Below are 17,347 nucleotides of genomic sequence, written 5' to 3' on the forward strand. Positions count from 1 at the left end.
TAACATTTGGAAGGGTAATGAAGACAGACTAAATCATTCTTTTTCTTTTCCACGAGTCTCTCTACGAAGCATTATTAAACACAATTTAACTTTCAAAGTGGAACGAAAGAGACACTAGCTGAAAAAACTGAACCTCGCAGATTGCAAGAAAAACGCGATGTACTGGAGTGCCAAGTGAAAACAAACGTGAAAAACATTCTTCTTTCAAACACAAACTTAATTTTTAGTAAATGTTAACGTGAAAATGATAAACTATAATGCATATTTTAATCGTGAGATAGGCCAGATTACTATAATTTTACGAAAGAAGACCTGCATAATAGTATGATTCAACGGAAGTGTCTATTTTAAGGACAGTTAATTGACCAATAGTGTGCAAACGAGATTTCTCTATGTGCCCCATAAAACATCTGAGCACGAAAAATTTATAAATGTTCAAGATTGCTTGGACTGCACCGTAATCTGCAGTTTATACTGATAAAACTGATGAGAAACAAGGAAAGTGGAAGGGATAAGTTCGAGTGTATGGGACCAGAGGGCGAAGAATTGTTTTCAATTAAACCTCCCTGTCAGCTTCACTGGTAACGCTGTGGTTGGTGATGCCATATAATAGTGTTTCTCTGGAGCTTTGTCACCGTGTTGAAGAAAAGACAGTGCATGGGCAGACGTGGGTGTTTGATTAACACGTTTTGTTTTGAATGTGGTATTTTAAGGTAAGCTAAAACACTGAGTTTTAAACATTTGTAGGTGTTAATATTAGAAGTGATGCACATAATTGCAGTTTATAGGTATTGTTACTGAGGTAAAAGTGTACTCAGGTATTCTGAGCGCCAAATCCATTATTAATAGATCGCTAGTTATAGCAACCGTCATTATATATCAATAAAACAAGTCGTGAGAATAGGCTTGCTTTGGAAATTTTTAAAACATTAATTATTTAAACTACATTATTAAAATGTTGGACCAGCAGAAGTTTGGCCTTTGAGCCATCCTGAGAAGATGATGCTGAGGAGGTTAGCGCTAAAGACACAGCTTGTGGATTCTGCAATAAACAATACAACTGCCGAAAATCTTCGCAATTTGAAGACCAGGTACAGTATATTAAATTATCTGTGTAGTATCATGAACAATACGTAGATACAAAAGGCTGCAAAGTACTTATTTGTAGGAACAACAAGTGGTAAACAGTTAAGTTTTTCTTCTTTTTTTGTCGTCAATCCCAGGATTGGTTGGCACCCCATACGGGGATTTACTAGCGAAGATACCACGGTGGTTTCGTCTTGTCTACCGTGGCCAGTCTTAACCCACCAGGCTGGAAGAGGAGGACGGACAAACATCCATGCCTTGAGTGGGACTCGAACCCACGGTCGCAGCGACCAGGCGAACGAGGATTATAGAAAACACTGTCATGAAAAATTCCAACGCAACTAACTAAAGACTTTCTGCTACTCAACACTCTTTGATATCTAGGAAATTATTTAAACTCAAATCTAAAATTTTTGTGACAATGGTACAGTAAAGCGTCCCGCTGTATGCTTAAGTAGGGACGTGGGGGGGAACGGAAGTATAGCTCCTCTCTTTCTTGACCTCGGCATCAGATGGGGTGTGCGGTCAGCATCACGCCCCGGCCGTGCTTTACCCCCGGGAAAGGATCCCGGCACCCATTGGACAGGAGGCTGGGTGGGCCCCAGAGCCAGTCTGGACGCAGAGGCTAGAGGAAAAATCCTCTGCTCCCGTCGGGGATCGAACCCCGATCGCAGAACCCGTAGCTAGTCACTACACTGACTGAGCTATCCCGGCTCATTTGTAACGATAGTGCGTTATTTAAATAAAAAGTTTTTGGGTGTTTTCCATTGTCTAATAAAATAATAAAATTGAACGACGTTTCGGTAATTCTATCGATTGGGCCCAACAAAGTAGGTTCAATTTTATTATTTTATTAGACGATGGAGAACATCCAAAAAATTTGTGTTTAAATTATTTAGTTCTGAAATTTACAATCGTAATAGCACCTCAAATACTGAGCGGAACTCCCTTGTTCTTGTGGTGTCCGCCATGAAGATAGACCCAGCGTTTCTTATATCAATGGGCAAACCTTCAATATTCCTCCTACGCCATCAGTTATAACTGCGCAAATCCGATATTGTGAAATTAATGGTAGGCGTTTTGAGGCTCCTTAATAAAAAGACGCGAACCTGCCTGGGACCTGTGTGTGGCAGATATTGCTAGACCCCGATTCGTTTCCTGTAAAGGTCAAGATTCGGGGATCATATTTCCAAATGGTTACATTTGATATTGGGCTGTAGGCCAACTAAGAAATATTGCCAACTTCCCTCTTGAATAAAAAAATCAATTGCTACTTACTAGTGTTAATTACTACTACTACTACTACTATGGCGTAACAGCCCAAAATCGAGCCAAAGTGAAGTGTTAATTAATCATTAATAATTAAGTTCAACTTTTATTATTTTACTTCACTGACTCAACAGCTGCTGGAACCTATTAAAAAGGCAGTACAAAAAAACTGAAATATCAATAGTACACAAACAAAAATTATTATACATATTTTACTGTACAGTAGCCACTCACTTAAAATCTTCCATTTATCTTACTGGATGTGAATTATGAATTTCGAAGGGTCACAGTTGCATTAGTCAGAGAAAAGGATGTAGGGTGGGATCTTGTCTGGAGATTGGGCTGTAGAGTTGGCAGGAGAGTTTGCTGTTGAATTTGAAGGCGCCTTTAACATTAAGGTTGTGCTGGAGATTCCTACTTCATAAGGAATTCATCCACCTCTACCTGAATTGTATCTCTTTGTATAGGGCAGTGTACCTGGATGTTGCTTTCTCTAAACATTTTCAATTATAAAACTTCTCTCAGAATTAGTGTCCAAACAAATAGTTTGGGCCCAATTTCTTCTTAACAGTAATGAAGAAACAGGATGCTGGACGAGAACTTCGCCCAAACATTATTAGAGCTGGGGTAGTTCAGTCAGGAAAATTACTGACTACAGACTGGATGGCCGGGGTTCGATCCCCGACGGGGGCAGAGAAATTTTTTTTTCCTCTAGCCTCTTCGTCCAGACCGGCTTTGGGGCCCACCCAGCCACCTATCCAATGGGTACCGGGGTCCTTTCTTGGCGGTAAAGCGTGGCCGAGGCGTGACTGTAACCACTCACACCACTATACTGCCGAGGTTAAGAATAAGTAGGAGCTGTACTACCTCTACCCCTAAGTGTCTTGTGGGACAGCTTTACTTTACTGTTGCCAAACATTATTAGGACAATGAAATCAAGGAGCATGAAATAAGTACAATGTGTTGCACACATGGAGAAGATGGGAATAGTATCAACAAATTTTGTTGCAAGGTCCGAGAGGAAGAAACTGCTTGGAAGTCCAAGGCATAGACGGTATGATAATATTATGATCTACTTAAAGAAACCAGTTTGGTTACGGAACTGATTGATGCGGCTCATAACACGGAACCATCTGAAAATGGTAACAACATACGGGGGGAAAAGAAGCATAACCATTAATTTTATGCACTTTTTCCAGGAAATATGTGGAAGTTTAACGCGCACTGGAATATGTCGCACATCTTCTACAGACGAAATACAACATAATGTTATTCATTTATAACAGTAAATTATTTTAGATATGCATGACTCTGAGTATGGAATACCTTCGCTGAAACGCTCTATGGGGCCGTGTTGAAAATATATCAATTCATCTACATTTACATTAGTGCTATTTTCGTATACATGTAAAGAAATATATTATGGCATAAGAATATGGATTTCAGTAGTATCTGTCGTTTCTGTATGGCGAAGGATGGCCCAATGCTGGACATATTTAAAGATGCAGCAATGATACTGAAAGCATATGCATTGCTGCCAAACCTAAAGGTGAGGTTATGGTGTTAATGTGGAACATTGTGCCGCGTTATGTAGTGTTTTTTACGAGTCCCATTATTCCGTGTTTCAACCGAACGAGATATGCATGGAAAGAAATGGTAAATATTGCAGTGCGAATAAAGCATAAACTTACAGATGATTGTCTTCTGGGTTGTTGCACACTGTAGTCATGTAGAAGTTACCGACGTTTCGAAGGTGAGGTGCTACCTCCATCATCAGGGCGATAATGAAAGCAGCAAGCACCAGGCTACATGGCATATCAACCCAGGGGACAAAGATGGCTGTCTTCTGGGTTACTGTGCCATGTAGTCAGGTGGAAATTTACCAACGTTTCAGAGGAACTTGCTGCCTACATATTCATGGTAATGATAGAGACAGCAAGTATCTTTGAAATATATAAGATAAACTTCTGCCGAACTACATGGCTCAACTACCCAGAAATCAGCCGTCTTCATACTTGCCACTGTGAGAACCTAAAATCTCACATAGGCTTACTGTTTTACTAGAGTATCTTGGAATTTACTACATACTGGAATGGTAATGCCTTTGTTCCTCAGGCTGAATACCGTTTATCTTCATATTTCCTCAAATTATAATTACCCCAAAATTTGCTTATCTTGTAAGAATTCAAATAATATTCAAAATCATGTTTGTGAAATAGTAATGTCCTCACCATAAAAGTCTTGACAATTTAGCAAAAGAAACAAATATAAAGAACATCTTGCATTATCCAGCAAAGTTGTAAATTACGGTTTGATTCTACCATTACACCACACTTTTGTACCATGAACAGAAAATTCTCCAGGATACCAGACTTGTGCAGAAATTACCTTGGCATTTTCATCCATACAAGTTTGCCTTGGCGACTTCATTACTGATAATGTTGGATTTTGGCAAATCATGTGTTACGTGTAAATCCTTGCCCTGTAAGAATGCAGGCATATGAGAATGAAAACTGTTAAATAAACCAGTTGATAAACCTGTATGTGTGAGAGAGAGCGAGATATGTGTGTGGTTATATATTACAAATTCTATCTATGAAAGATAAGATATTACCTTTTTCCAACTGTAATATGTGAATATACAATGTCTTATAAAAAAGTTGTTGCACACACTTGTAGCTTTGTGGTGGAACACCAGTTGCATAAAAAAATGTTTTTCAGCACTGCAGGTCTATAGTTAATAGGCTCATTTAAAGTATTTGTGTTTTTTAAATATATGCCTAAAAATACACAAGAAGCTGGCATAATTTTAAATTTTAATGTGGTAGTGTTCAGGTATTTACTGTTTTCTCTTCTGTACATTCTTCTATGGCGCAACAGCCCGAAGTCGAGCCTTGGCCTCCTTCCATGTGGGAGGTTTCTGTGTCTTTGAAGAGTGCATTTGTGAGTAGTGAGTGACAAGCCCACTGCCTCTGCATAATTTCTACTCAATCCTGATTTGTCTGCTAGAGCCATCTAGTAGTGAATCATGAGAGACTTGGGTGAGAAATGGCCGCTAAATTTTGCTTACAAAACATCTTGTTCATGCTCATAAGGTTCTTTTACAAGCCATAAATCTACAACATGGGACCGCCGGCTTTACTTCCCCTCCAAAGGAAGTTGTGCTACGTTTTTTTATCACCCTTAAAAATCCATTGACTTCAGCCAGTTATGAACCCACAAACCTTGGGTCCAGAAGCGAGCACGCTAACCACTAGTCCACTGAGGCTGACTCTTCTGTACAAAAATCAGGAACTCTTTCTCATTACTGAAACACTGCATCTTTTGTCTATAAAACTGTTGAATCCAATCACAGCCACAGACATTTCAGTTGGAGGTGGAGTGAACTGAAGACACACAGGACAGTGATTCATCAATGTTTACAAATTCACATATTGTGCATTTGAGGACAGCAAGGTGGTTAGCAGTTATATAATGCAGTCTACATCTGTTATTATGCAGTATGCTCACCACTTTATGTGCTAGATAGTAACATTATTTCCATTATAATATATTAAATCTTACCATTGTAATTTCAGTTACTGGACGATGGCTTGCCAAACCACATATGCAAACACTGTGTACATCAGCTGAAAGCAGCTTATAAGTTCAAGACAAAATGTGAACACACAGACACCATACTCCGCAGGCACCTTCAAAAGGCGCAACCTGTCAACACATCTTCAGTCATTGTATGTACCAATACAGAAACAAAATGACGATATTGTAGACTGCAGTGTTCAGTAATAAAATAAAAAGATCTAAAGGAAATAGTTGGACTTTCTTGATGCTACCACAATTTTCATTACTTTTCTGGTTTCATACATATAGATACTAAGTCAGATTTCAGGTTCTCACTACAGTGAGTATGAAGATAACTGTCTTTTGGGATGTTGCACCTCATTGCCCTGTCGATAGTGGCAGTAAGCACTTCTGAAACATTGGTCAGTTTCTATGGTGCAACATTCTATAAGACAGTTATATTTAAGTAAGTACTACCAGTACTTGGAATGTGGATGGGTTGATGCAACTTATTTAAATAAAAAGATTTGGACGGAGAGAACAATTGAAATGCTATATGAGGATAATTACATTAGAATGGTTTGTGTTATGATTAACAGCCACAGACAGCAGGATGCAGTAAATGTTGATGTTAGGTTGGCACCTTACTTGATATGCTAAAATGTGCTATTTAACAAATAATTAACTCATCAGTAATGGCAAAATACCATGTATCAAATGGCACAGCAGTGGATAAATATGAATTTAACTTGTCTGCTGACACATTGCTTCTGTTAAATAATTCTACTGTGTTTGTCATCATGTTTTATAATAACAACTTAAATTTATCAGGTGAACTGTGTCATCTGCTCATCAAACTGTCGATATTAACTCTTTCATGGTAATGTTTCCCTGTAAATAGTATATTCTCCCAGGTCACTATTTTGCAAAATGTTAAAAAGCACATCCATATGAACTATTTGTGCCTCACTGTGAGATTTATAGTAGGTTATGACACACAAATTTTTAGTTTAAACTTAATGAAGTTCTCTTACCCCACATGTTGCATGCCCATGGTACAATTACTGAAATAGAATATGCAATTCTACCAACACATAAAGATTACTGCCTGTTGACAACAACTTTAAACTAGTAGCATTAAATGTTGCAAAATTACTGTTGTATTTATTGCTCTGATACTTGCCACAGAAGAAGAGCACAAGTTCTTTTAATCATAGCCAACAGCTACTTGTATTATAAGATGCTCTGTAACCAGACAAAAGATTTGCATTGGGACAGTGAAAGGTTAAATGCAATCCTATGTACATTAGCTGAGAGTTCTTTTGCAAGTAGGCCTGCATTTGACTTAATATATTATGAATGTAAAGCACTTTTGAAACATAATTTTATTCAAAGTGAATATCATTTGTGAAAATAATGTAATTTACCAAGTGTTATTTAATGCACCACTAATTTCATGCTAAGTATGACAAAATTCTGTCATAGCATCATTAATCATTTTCACTGTAATGAGTGCCTACAGGGGTATTGACAGCATAGTAATACATGCTGTCACAGTCTTGCACTGTTTCTCTGTTCTAACTTAACAGTACTAATTCAGTGTCCCAGAATTATTAAAATTGGATGGTGTAAAGCCAGGACTGTATGATGGATGTTGGAGGATTAAAAATTGATCCACTTTTGGATTTATTACTCATGCATGGTTTGTGATTAGTACTGTAGGGCCGATTCATATAAAGTAGGCCTGAAGATGACTGTAAAAGGTAGAAACATATTGCCTTGATATACTATATTGAATAAAGTTATGTAGATTGAAGGATAAATAATATTATTTTTATCAAATTTCATATTGCTGATGGTTTTGCTGGCATCAGTTTGTTATGCGGCATGTCACTTTATTTAACGCCAGTGACTTGTTCCTCTGTCTTGAAAATAAACTAATACAGGGCTACTGGAATCTCAGAAAATTTTTAACATCACTTTCTCTGTTGTAATTTCAATCTGTTAGCAACCTGAGAGAATTTGTGCAGCCACTGCACTGTTTATTTCGTACCCTCACAGTGGTGGGCTGAGCTGTCACCACCAGCTACTGTGAAATTCAGAAAAGCTTATATTTCATCACAACACTCCTGCAGATAATTTCTGCTGACTTCCAGATGTGCTATCTGCACCTCTATCAATCACTTCAGAACCAGTCTGGGACAGACTTTGTGGTATTTCATCATGAGCATTGCATAAAGACATACTGTCTATTGTTTGGTAATTTTTGGCAATATTATCTGTATAAAGTTATTTTTCCTTGTGTCACAAAATAAATATGTAATATAGAAAACTGTTTCAAATAAAGAGTTACATATCTTAATAAAGTCATTTTTAATTATTAAGTTTTAATAATAATGAATTTGGACAGTTCCTTTTGCTAACAGGGATACACTGTTCATTTGGTTCAAGCACCACTTTCTACTATTTTATATCTTATATCAGTTTTTTGCATGATGAGAAATTTTATAAAGTTCAGCTTGAATTTAACATAAATCAGACAGATAAGGACAAAAATTAAATTTGCTTGGCAACTTTTAACTCAAAATTTACCAAAATGCGTGGAGTGAATATGGTGATGAATTGTGCCATCACATCCCAATTATGCATTCATTTTATGTACTACGTGCAACTAATGCGTGAACATTATTAACTTCAGTAGCAGCATTCAGTTTTAATTATACATCAAATAAACTGAATATCTCAATTTGAAGATGGCTGTCTTCTGGGATATAGCACCATGCAGACAGCCTTCTTCATACTTATCACTGTGAGAACCTCAAATCTCATTTTACTCAAATTTATGTAAGGAGTTTACAGATGAAAATAAGGATAATACCTTGCTCCATCTCCCTCAAACAATATGTTACATGAAATGCATCTCTGTGATAGTTTGTGTAAGTGAAAAAGCATCTAAGAGTTTTGAAAGAGAGGGAGTTTATGATATCTAGTGTGTTATTTTCTTTATTGTAGTAATGTTATGTTATGTTATTCTCTGAAATATTCATATAAATTTGCAATTATATTTTTATTGTTACATACATGGAAGGAGAATACAATTATAAGTACAGTGTAAAGAAACTGAATAATAAAACCAGTTGAAAACTCAGTTTAAGAAAGGCCAAATATTTTGTTCCACAAATTTAATTACATTGGAACTGTAATACTGTACTCAGAAAAACATGCTGCAGTGTTGATGAACCTTATATTCATACTTTTCTAGGGTACAGAAGCTTATTATACATTAATGCAGGCTTAGTTTCATGAAGAGTTCGTGTTCATGTGGTGTTTATGTGAACATGTTCAATATGATGTCCTTTGACCTCATGGACTCACTGTAAATAAATCGCAAAGTTGTCAACTGTATCACAACATGTGACCTGTGATATCTTCAGCAACAGCTTGCAACTCCAAGAAACATATGTGGTCAGTGTGGTACACATGATCTTTTAGGAAATATTCACAAGGATTCATATCCAGTGAACATGGTGGCCAGGACCACCTGCAACACGTCATGCAGGACTCCAAGACAACATTTGCTGTATATGGGCATGTACCATCCTGCTGCAAAAACGTTGTATTCACATACCCTGCTCCTTGAATGACTAAAATGACCTTATTTTGCAGTTGCTGCAGGTACCACTGGCTGCTTGCAGTCCAATAAGCCCTCCCTTGTTGATTGCACACCACATGGAACATTTTTCAGGAGGAAGTGATGTCACCATGACTATGTTAGAATCTTCAGGGGCCCAAAACCTTGTTCATGAATCCATTGAGGTGGGAATAGTCTAAACCACAAGCAGCCTAAAGTGGTAACATATTGCTCAAAAACTGTAAGAAGTCTAAACATATCACACTTCTTTGCTTGTTGTCTGCTCTGTACCACTTGGTTTTTGTAAGGAAACAATGGCATATCCCATTGCATAATGGTGTATGTTAATGTGCATTTGATACCAGTGACAGAGAACTTTTTCTCAGAGTCCAGAACAATGTTTCACATACACGAGCATACTGTTTTCCATGACCTGTGCCTTCCCTTCTTATCTTTCTTGTTGTCACAAACACTGCCAGTTTATACATACTTGTACCAGACAGATGACTGCAGATCTTGTTAGTGCCTGCCACATGTTGAAATTGCTCCAAACTTTTCTTTGACTCTCACAAATCTGCTCATTTGGTAAAATGTTCTGACAATAAACACATGCTCCTCCACGCTCTACACCATCATGCACAGAACACACTGTTTACTGAACTCCAAACTCCTGACATCCCCACATCCAGTGGTAACATATTTTACTTTTCCCACTAGTTATTCTATAGTGGTGCACATTTTAAACTGTTTACATGTTTTCCAAATACCCCATATGTACCGCATTTGCATGTGCTCTATCATAGTTTCTTATGTTGTGATTCAGAGTCCTCTTTAACATAGCTATTTCTGGAGTGAATGAGTTGGGAAGCTGCCCATGGTTTCACTGCTTCGGAGGTGCCATGCATCAACATCTACTACTACTACTACTACTATGGCGTAACAGCCCAAAATCGAGCCCTAACCTCCTCTATCTTCTTCCTCCAATTCTCTCTATCCAACGCTATCCTTCTCCAAGCTGCTGTTCCAAGGAGATTTCTGGAGTCAGTCGTCACTGCATCCAGCCTTCTACCTTTAGGTCTTCCCACTGGCCTTCTCCCATATATTGTTCCTTCCAATATTTTTTTGGGTATCCTATACTCTTCCATCCTGTAGACATGTCCAGCCCATTCCAACCTTCTCAGTTTAATGTGAGTTACTATATCATCACTTTTATATAGTCTATATAGCTCATGATTGTAGCGTATCCTCCACTTTGAGTTTTCCTGTACTGGTCCAAAGATTCTTCTCAAAATCTTTCTTTCAAGTGCGCCCAGCATCATTTCTGTTTTCTTTGTCAGTGTCCAGAGCTCACTTGCATAGCAGAGGATACTCCTGATGATGGTCTTATATATCCTTATTTTACTGCTTTTATGTACACAATTAGATTTCATAATCCCTTTTAACGCAAAATATATTTTATTTGCTGCTGTTATTCTACTTTGTACTTCAGTCAACTCATCATTATTACTTGTCAGGATTGTTCCAAGATATTTAAATTCTTGTACTTCTTGGAATATCTCCAATGTCATGTTAGGCTGGATCATTATTCTTTGTCTATCTCTACTTTGTATCATCCATTTAGTCTTCCTTTCATTAACACGTAACCCTACTTTAGCAGCTCCTAATTCCAGATCCTTATTATATTCCTTCTAATGCTGGTAGCGTTCGACCCATTATATCAAGATCATCGGCATATCCTACTATTTGGGCATTCTTATATAATAATGTGCTATTGAGATCCACCTTGGTTTGTTTAACAACCCAGTGCAGAGCAAGATTAAAGAGCATTGGTGCTAGACCATCCCCTTGTTTAAGTCCCGATCCAATTTCAAATAGATCAGTCATACCGCCACAGACCTTAACCCGGGTCTTGGAGCCAGACATAGTCATTTTGACCAGTCGTATCATCTTTGGATGTATCCCTTGTTCAGCCATGATTTTATAGAGTCCTTCTCTACTTATGCTATCATATGCCGTTCGAAAATCAATAAATAGATGATAAAGATTGAGAGAAAATTCAAAAAAAAAATTTCGGCTATACCTTTCACCGTATAGATTTGATCTATAGTCGACCTTCAAACGTGGAAGCCTGATTGGTATTCCCCTATAATTTTTATATAATCTTCCTCCAGTCTTTTCCGCAGTAAATGGGTAAATATTTTGTAAACCGTACATAATAGGGTTATACCTGCATGCATGGTGGCTCTAGTTCCATGCATCAACATCACAAAATATAATACTGAGAATGACAAAAAAAAACACAACTGAGGGAGGGATTATTAAATTTTTGAAGGGGATCTATAAAACATTTTAGGGCCCCACAGAGGCAGATTCTCCCTGGACCCCACATTTTCATAGGGACAGTCCTGTTTTTCATATTTTCAAACTGTTTTAAATACTAATAAATGTTTTGTATGAACCACAGTCAGTTGGGTTTTATACACACCTTTCCTTTCATGTCAGAATAAAGTATTTCTTAAAGAGATTCTATTTCTTGCAGTCTCAGAGTAAAACTGTTCCAGTAGAAATTCAAATTGACACTGATGATGATGATGTTGACAACACTGCTGAGCCACTTCTTGTCTTGTCCTCAACTGTCAACCTTGAAGACCAAGATGTAAGTGAAGGAAAAATGCTTCTAAAATGTAATAATGAGAATATTTTTTGCTGCCTCGGTATAAGCATCTAGTCTTATGACTGGTTGTTTATAATAAATTATGTTTTTGTTTATCACAGATTTGCAGCATGTTACTTAGATTTAAAAATTCACAAGTATTGTAACTTATATCTGAGGTTAATCTTACAAAGCTTTGTTACTTAGCAATTCTTTGGAAAAACTGGAAGTAGGAATTTATTCATTTAGAACAGCATCTTCATGTCCTTTTACCTTATGCCTTAAATATTAATTTTATTTTGAATTAATATATGACTGGATACCTTTTAAGATTAGCATTTTATAATGCTTCAGACAGGAATATATTTTGTAACCAGAGGAAGGGCATGCTCTTCTGATTTGCTTTTGTAAAAAGTGTGATGAACTTTAGGGTTCTGTAAAAGGTACAAGATAGCTGAGAGACTATGTATAAGCTTCTCAGAAATTCCTATGCACCATGGAATTGCATAGGTAGTCAGTAATACATCTCTTAGTGTTATTTTCCACTTGTTAAGTTTCATACACAAAATATTATTTTTATTACAGCCTCTGGATCTTGGACTAGAAGAAATCCATAGTCTTTATGGCACAGACAGTTGCAGTTCTGAGTCAAGTAATCTGCTTTCCAGATGTAGCAAACCAGCACTTACCCAGAACTCACACTGCAGTGGAATGGTGTGTGTGAACTTACATGATAGCAATAGCTGTGTTCCTAATTCACAGGAACAGGATTCTGTTACAGTTACATACAGTAATAATATGGATTTCAAAAAAAGCGATATCACACAAATAAACTGTTCATTTGAAGAGGATACCTCAATATCAGAACATTTTTTAAATGGAAGTCACAAAATATTGCAGTATAAAAATAATTCTAATGTGGTACAATACAGGTGCCCCATATGTAGTGTGTCATATGTTAACAGGCACCGAATGGAACTGCACCTTGCAAAACACGGCGGAGAAACTCCATACACATGCCCCATTTGTTGGAAAGGTTTTGGAAGAGAGGGTGGGTTGAAAGCACACCTTAAGTTACACACAGGAGCAAAACCTCATGTGTGCGAAGTATGTAACAAAGCATTTTCACTTAAAGGAAACCTAAAAGTACATCAGAGACTACATACAGGAGAAAAACCCTTTCAGTGCACAACTTGCAGGAGAGCATTCACTCAGAAGGTATCCCTTACAAAACATATATCTGTCCACAGAGAAGATTTGTGATAATATTATTACCTTAGCATAATTTATCTGAATTCCATCCAAACATAACTTCTGTTTGTAACTGAAATGCTCAGGAGTTGATACTGGATGTATCACATCTCATTTCAAATCACTCAGTTGCGTGTAAAACTGGAAACAAGGTTCAATATTCATCTTTTAGTAGATATCCTACTTTATTCACCAATTTAATTGATGATCAAACAACGTTTCAGGGATTGAAGAAAATGTGATGCTGATGGAATGCTTTATAATTGGTTACCTAAATTCTGAATTTGAGTGTGTGACTGAAATATGAGTTTCTCTGCTCAGAGCTTTGTCATGGCCTAATAACCACATTGCTGAAATGGGTGGGCAAGAGGTAGAATGGAACAGTGCATGTACAGAAAAGCAGCTTGTTGAACCTAGCAGTTTTAAAAACATTTAATAAATCACTTTTGATGTTCAATTTTATAAGTGCTGGAAACTTTTTTTTATTCTGGAAATAAGGGAGGAATAAACAGTGTACCTTTGTTGTTTGTTTCTCGTTCTTTGGCTGATCATTTTAACAATTTTTCTTACAAAACTGTGAATGGTTTTCCTTCATCTTAAGAGTCATTTTCAGATCTGCATCTTTTGTGTGTCCCAAGTTGGGCATTAATTTCTTCTGCGTTCAGCCTTTCTCCCATCTGTTCTGTCCACTGCATGCCCTAAACCTTCTTCTGTCTTTCTGGTTCATTTTACAACTGAGTCAGTCTTGGTGCACTTTGTTGGAATCATGAGGCTGAAAAAGAAACAGAAGTGTTTATGAAGTACGTTCATACTTTATTTTCACTAATTTAAGTTAGGCCTGCTTCATTCTCCCTTATGCATTGCATAAAGTATATGTAATGTAGTAATTGGAGAATATGATTCAGCTACCAGCTGCTTAGTGGTGGATTTACATTTTCAATACAGACTTGGAATGACTATAATAATTGATTGATTGTGTCATTTTGTGACGCAGAGTAGTGGATTATGAAATATTCTTGCTTTCCTCCTTTTACAGAAGAGCATTAGCTTGAAATAGCTGATGGTTTTGAGAAAGAGTTAACTGTTCCAAACTGCATAAGGGCAACAGATAAATGACAGTGGCTCTCTTTACTGTAATTACAACAATTTGTTTTTTGCTTCTGTGTTGGCAGTATGTGATCAAAACTATCAGTTTCTCCACATTAACATAGATTCTTATGGCAAGTCTTCTGATTTAACAGTTTTCAAGAACTTGGTGCTTTATACAAAATCAAAACCAGCAAACTAAACATTCCTAACATCTGACCACTATTCAGGGCTCAAATACTACTACTTCTACATTTATAATCATCAGAGATGAAAGCTTTTAATTTTTTTAATTTTATACTGCACCCTTATGGAGGGGATTTTTTATCAGTAGGGAAAAGAGAGTTCAATTATTTTCTTTCAATAGCAAGAAATATTAAAAGCACTTTTGGAATTTTTACTAATTGGGGGAATTTTTGTAGATCTCTTTATGTTTGCTTGGTCTTTCCTTGGAGTTGCTCTTTGTTGTATAATTTTGAATAGGAATGATGTAGGTATAGTTCTGAGGCCACTTTAATGGTTGAAGGTTTTTATGATAAGCCAACTCACTACAAGGAGGAACAACTCTCAATCAACATACACATTTTTTGTAAGTACTAAAGGTTACGTACTCTGGCAGTTGAGTAAGACCTAATGCTTATTCTAAATTAATGTAAAGCATATAAATATGACTAGAATGTAAATAAATATGTAAACCATTAAAGTATAATGATGTAAATAATATAATAAAATAAAGTTAACTTCCTGATATTATTTCTTTCTCCAGCTGTCTTCTCTTTCAAAAGTTGATCAAATTTTAATATCACTTCTTATGAAGCACTACCCTTAGAAAGTTTATTGTTGTATTCTTCACTAGCCATAATTCACAGTTCTGGTTGAGAGTGACTCCATGACAATTTGTAGATCTTAACTTGGGCTTTTGTGGCCTAGTATGCCACTCATCATATTTTGGAGCACAACACATTTAGACATTGACTAATGACCTTAATTTATGAGGAAACAGATTTAATTGAAAAAACATTTTGTGGTTCTTTGTATATTTCTAGAAAATGTCATGTTGAGACATGATTGGGTTGATAAGATGCATGCTGCATACTACACATACAACTATAGGTTACATACACATTGTTGGTGGATTAAAGATGACAGCAGGATAAGGGTGGATAAGGTGCATTTCTCAGTTGACTGAAAAGTAAAGCCATCCTGCTACATGCCATGTAGGTCACTTGGGGGGAGAGGTGGTATAACTCCTACTCTTTCCTGACCTCGGCACTAAATGGAGTGAGTGGTCATCATCATGCCCCAGCCAAGCTTTATCCCCAGGAAAGGACCCCGGTTCCCGTTGGATAGGAGGCTAGGTAGGCCCCAGAGCTGGTCTGGATGCAGAGGCTAGAGGAAAAATTCTCTGCCCAATCAGGGATCAAACCCCAGTCATACAGCCATTGCTAGTCACATCTGGCAGACGTATAAATTCTCAAACATGATTTCTCCAGATTTGGCACAATCACAGTAAACCTATTATTATAAGCTTACTTATTTCAAGATTTTCAACCATTCAGATCAGACTGATTTTAATTACATGTTCAAATCATTTATGCATAATAAGCCACCAGTTGATAGCTCTGCACCCTGGCCTACTGATATGTTGTACTGGCACAAATGTTTTTAGTTAAACCATTTTTACTTACTAAAATTTCTGTCACAGCAGCAATATACTAGTAATACATGCCATTAAGACATTTTAGTACACTTTTCAGATATCTTATTATAGACATGGCCTTTATATAATCTGTGTTTTGTTTTTAGCTCAGTAACTAATGGTGTAGACTTAAGACATACAATGCTGTGGTGGTATTGTAGCCTTACATAATACCTAATACTATGGATCAGTTAAATATGAACCATGAAGATGGTTTGGAAATACAGCTCTTCCATTTTGTAACTGATGCATTGAACTTGAAAATGAGTTATGGGGAAATAAGCTGGTAGGAGGTACATGGACGGGAATATATGCAGATTTGGCATATAAGAGGCCAGACACTGCTTTCTGTGATTGTCATTAAGATCAAAGTGTTCTCCATATATGGAGGGAGCCACTTCATATATGAATGGTGGAATTGTTTGGGTTGTTCTTTGTACACAAGGACTTCTAAGATGGAAAAGCATTTTCTTAGTGTTTTTGCATAGTGCGTGACTTCTCATATTTGTGGCTGTGTTTATCTCTGCTGTTATCATGTTGTATCTGGACAAATTTGGAGTAGAACATAAAAACTCAAACTGTGTTATGAAAACATAACAGATTGTTTAACCCACACCTGGGCAGTGCTAGAAGGGATAACTGTACCTGAAATGCTACACAACATACCTCTTAGATTGTTCTTCATCCTTTAGGTAAGCTGCTGCTGTGCAGTGAGCACAGTACCATAGGCCTTTATAACCAGTTACCTGATCGACCCAGATATACAGAAACAAATCAACAGCCTTAATGAAATTCTTGAGACTGGAATGGTTTATGGGTTTTATTATTCTGCCTTCCAAGACATATCTGATGGGCAGACTATTGAAATTACGACACACAGAAAAGCATGCACTAATATTATAAATTGCCTGAAGACTGTTTATAAAGTATGGAGTTTGCAACTTTGATGGATCATCTTCATGTTTACTTTCTGAATACACACTCTTTCCTTGACAATCTGAAGTCCCTATGCTGTGTACAATTGAATATTACTTCATAGAGAGCTACAAGGCCTTTCATTTAAAAGGAAATTACCTTTTGGAACAATTCAACAGATTTATTCAAATTGCCA

General features: G+C 36.9%; 2 protein-coding genes across 5 annotated transcripts in view; one reads left to right on the plus strand and one right to left on the minus strand.

Moving 5' to 3' along the window:
* The first annotated feature begins 217 nt into the window (after positions 1–217).
* LOC110831826 (uncharacterized) lies at positions 218–15,290 on the plus strand. Of its 4 annotated transcripts, none has more exons than XM_087342352.1 (4): positions 218–713; positions 5,934–6,086; positions 12,087–12,203; positions 12,786–15,290. In XM_087342352.1, the coding sequence occupies exons 1-4, from the start codon at positions 699–701 to the stop codon at positions 13,461–13,463; spliced, it is 963 nt and encodes a 320-aa protein (XP_087198478.1). In that variant the 5' UTR covers positions 218–698; the 3' UTR covers positions 13,464–15,290. The 4 variants fall into 4 exon arrangements, with proteins under 4 accessions (XP_087198478.1, XP_021923961.1, XP_021923945.1 ...); XM_022068269.2 differs by lacking the exon at positions 218–713 and adding an exon at positions 3,410–3,497; XM_022068253.2 differs by lacking the exon at positions 218–713 and adding an exon at positions 3,507–3,904.
* LOC147875187 (uncharacterized) overlaps positions 14,099–17,347 on the minus strand; it is a 107,818-nt gene continuing 104,569 nt past the window's right edge. The window contains exon 3 of the mRNA XM_087342337.1: positions 14,099–14,223. Within this exon, the coding sequence (XP_087198463.1) occupies positions 14,216–14,223 (8 nt within the window). The 3' untranslated portion in view covers positions 14,099–14,215. The remainder of the gene's footprint in view (positions 14,224–17,347) is intronic.

The sequence above is a fragment of the Zootermopsis nevadensis genome, unplaced genomic scaffold (assembly GCF_977971745.1).
Source record: "Zootermopsis nevadensis isolate Lab colony 2312 unplaced genomic scaffold, Znev_1.0 Znev_ptg000001l, whole genome shotgun sequence".
Classification (NCBI taxonomy): Eukaryota; Metazoa; Arthropoda; class Insecta; order Blattodea; family Termopsidae; genus Zootermopsis; species Zootermopsis nevadensis.

Coding starts and splice junctions, on each gene's coding strand:
- LOC110831826 (XM_022068253.2), top strand. CDS start 3,791: ATGGATTTCAGTAGTATCTGTCGTTTCTGTATGGCGAAGGATGGCCCA. Junction 3,905..5,933: donor CATTGCTGCCAAACCTAAAG/GTGAGGTTATGG, acceptor TTGTAATTTCAG/TTACTGGACGATGGCTTGCC. Junction 6,087..12,086: donor TCAACACATCTTCAGTCATT/GTATGTACCAAT, acceptor TATTTCTTGCAG/TCTCAGAGTAAAACTGTTCC.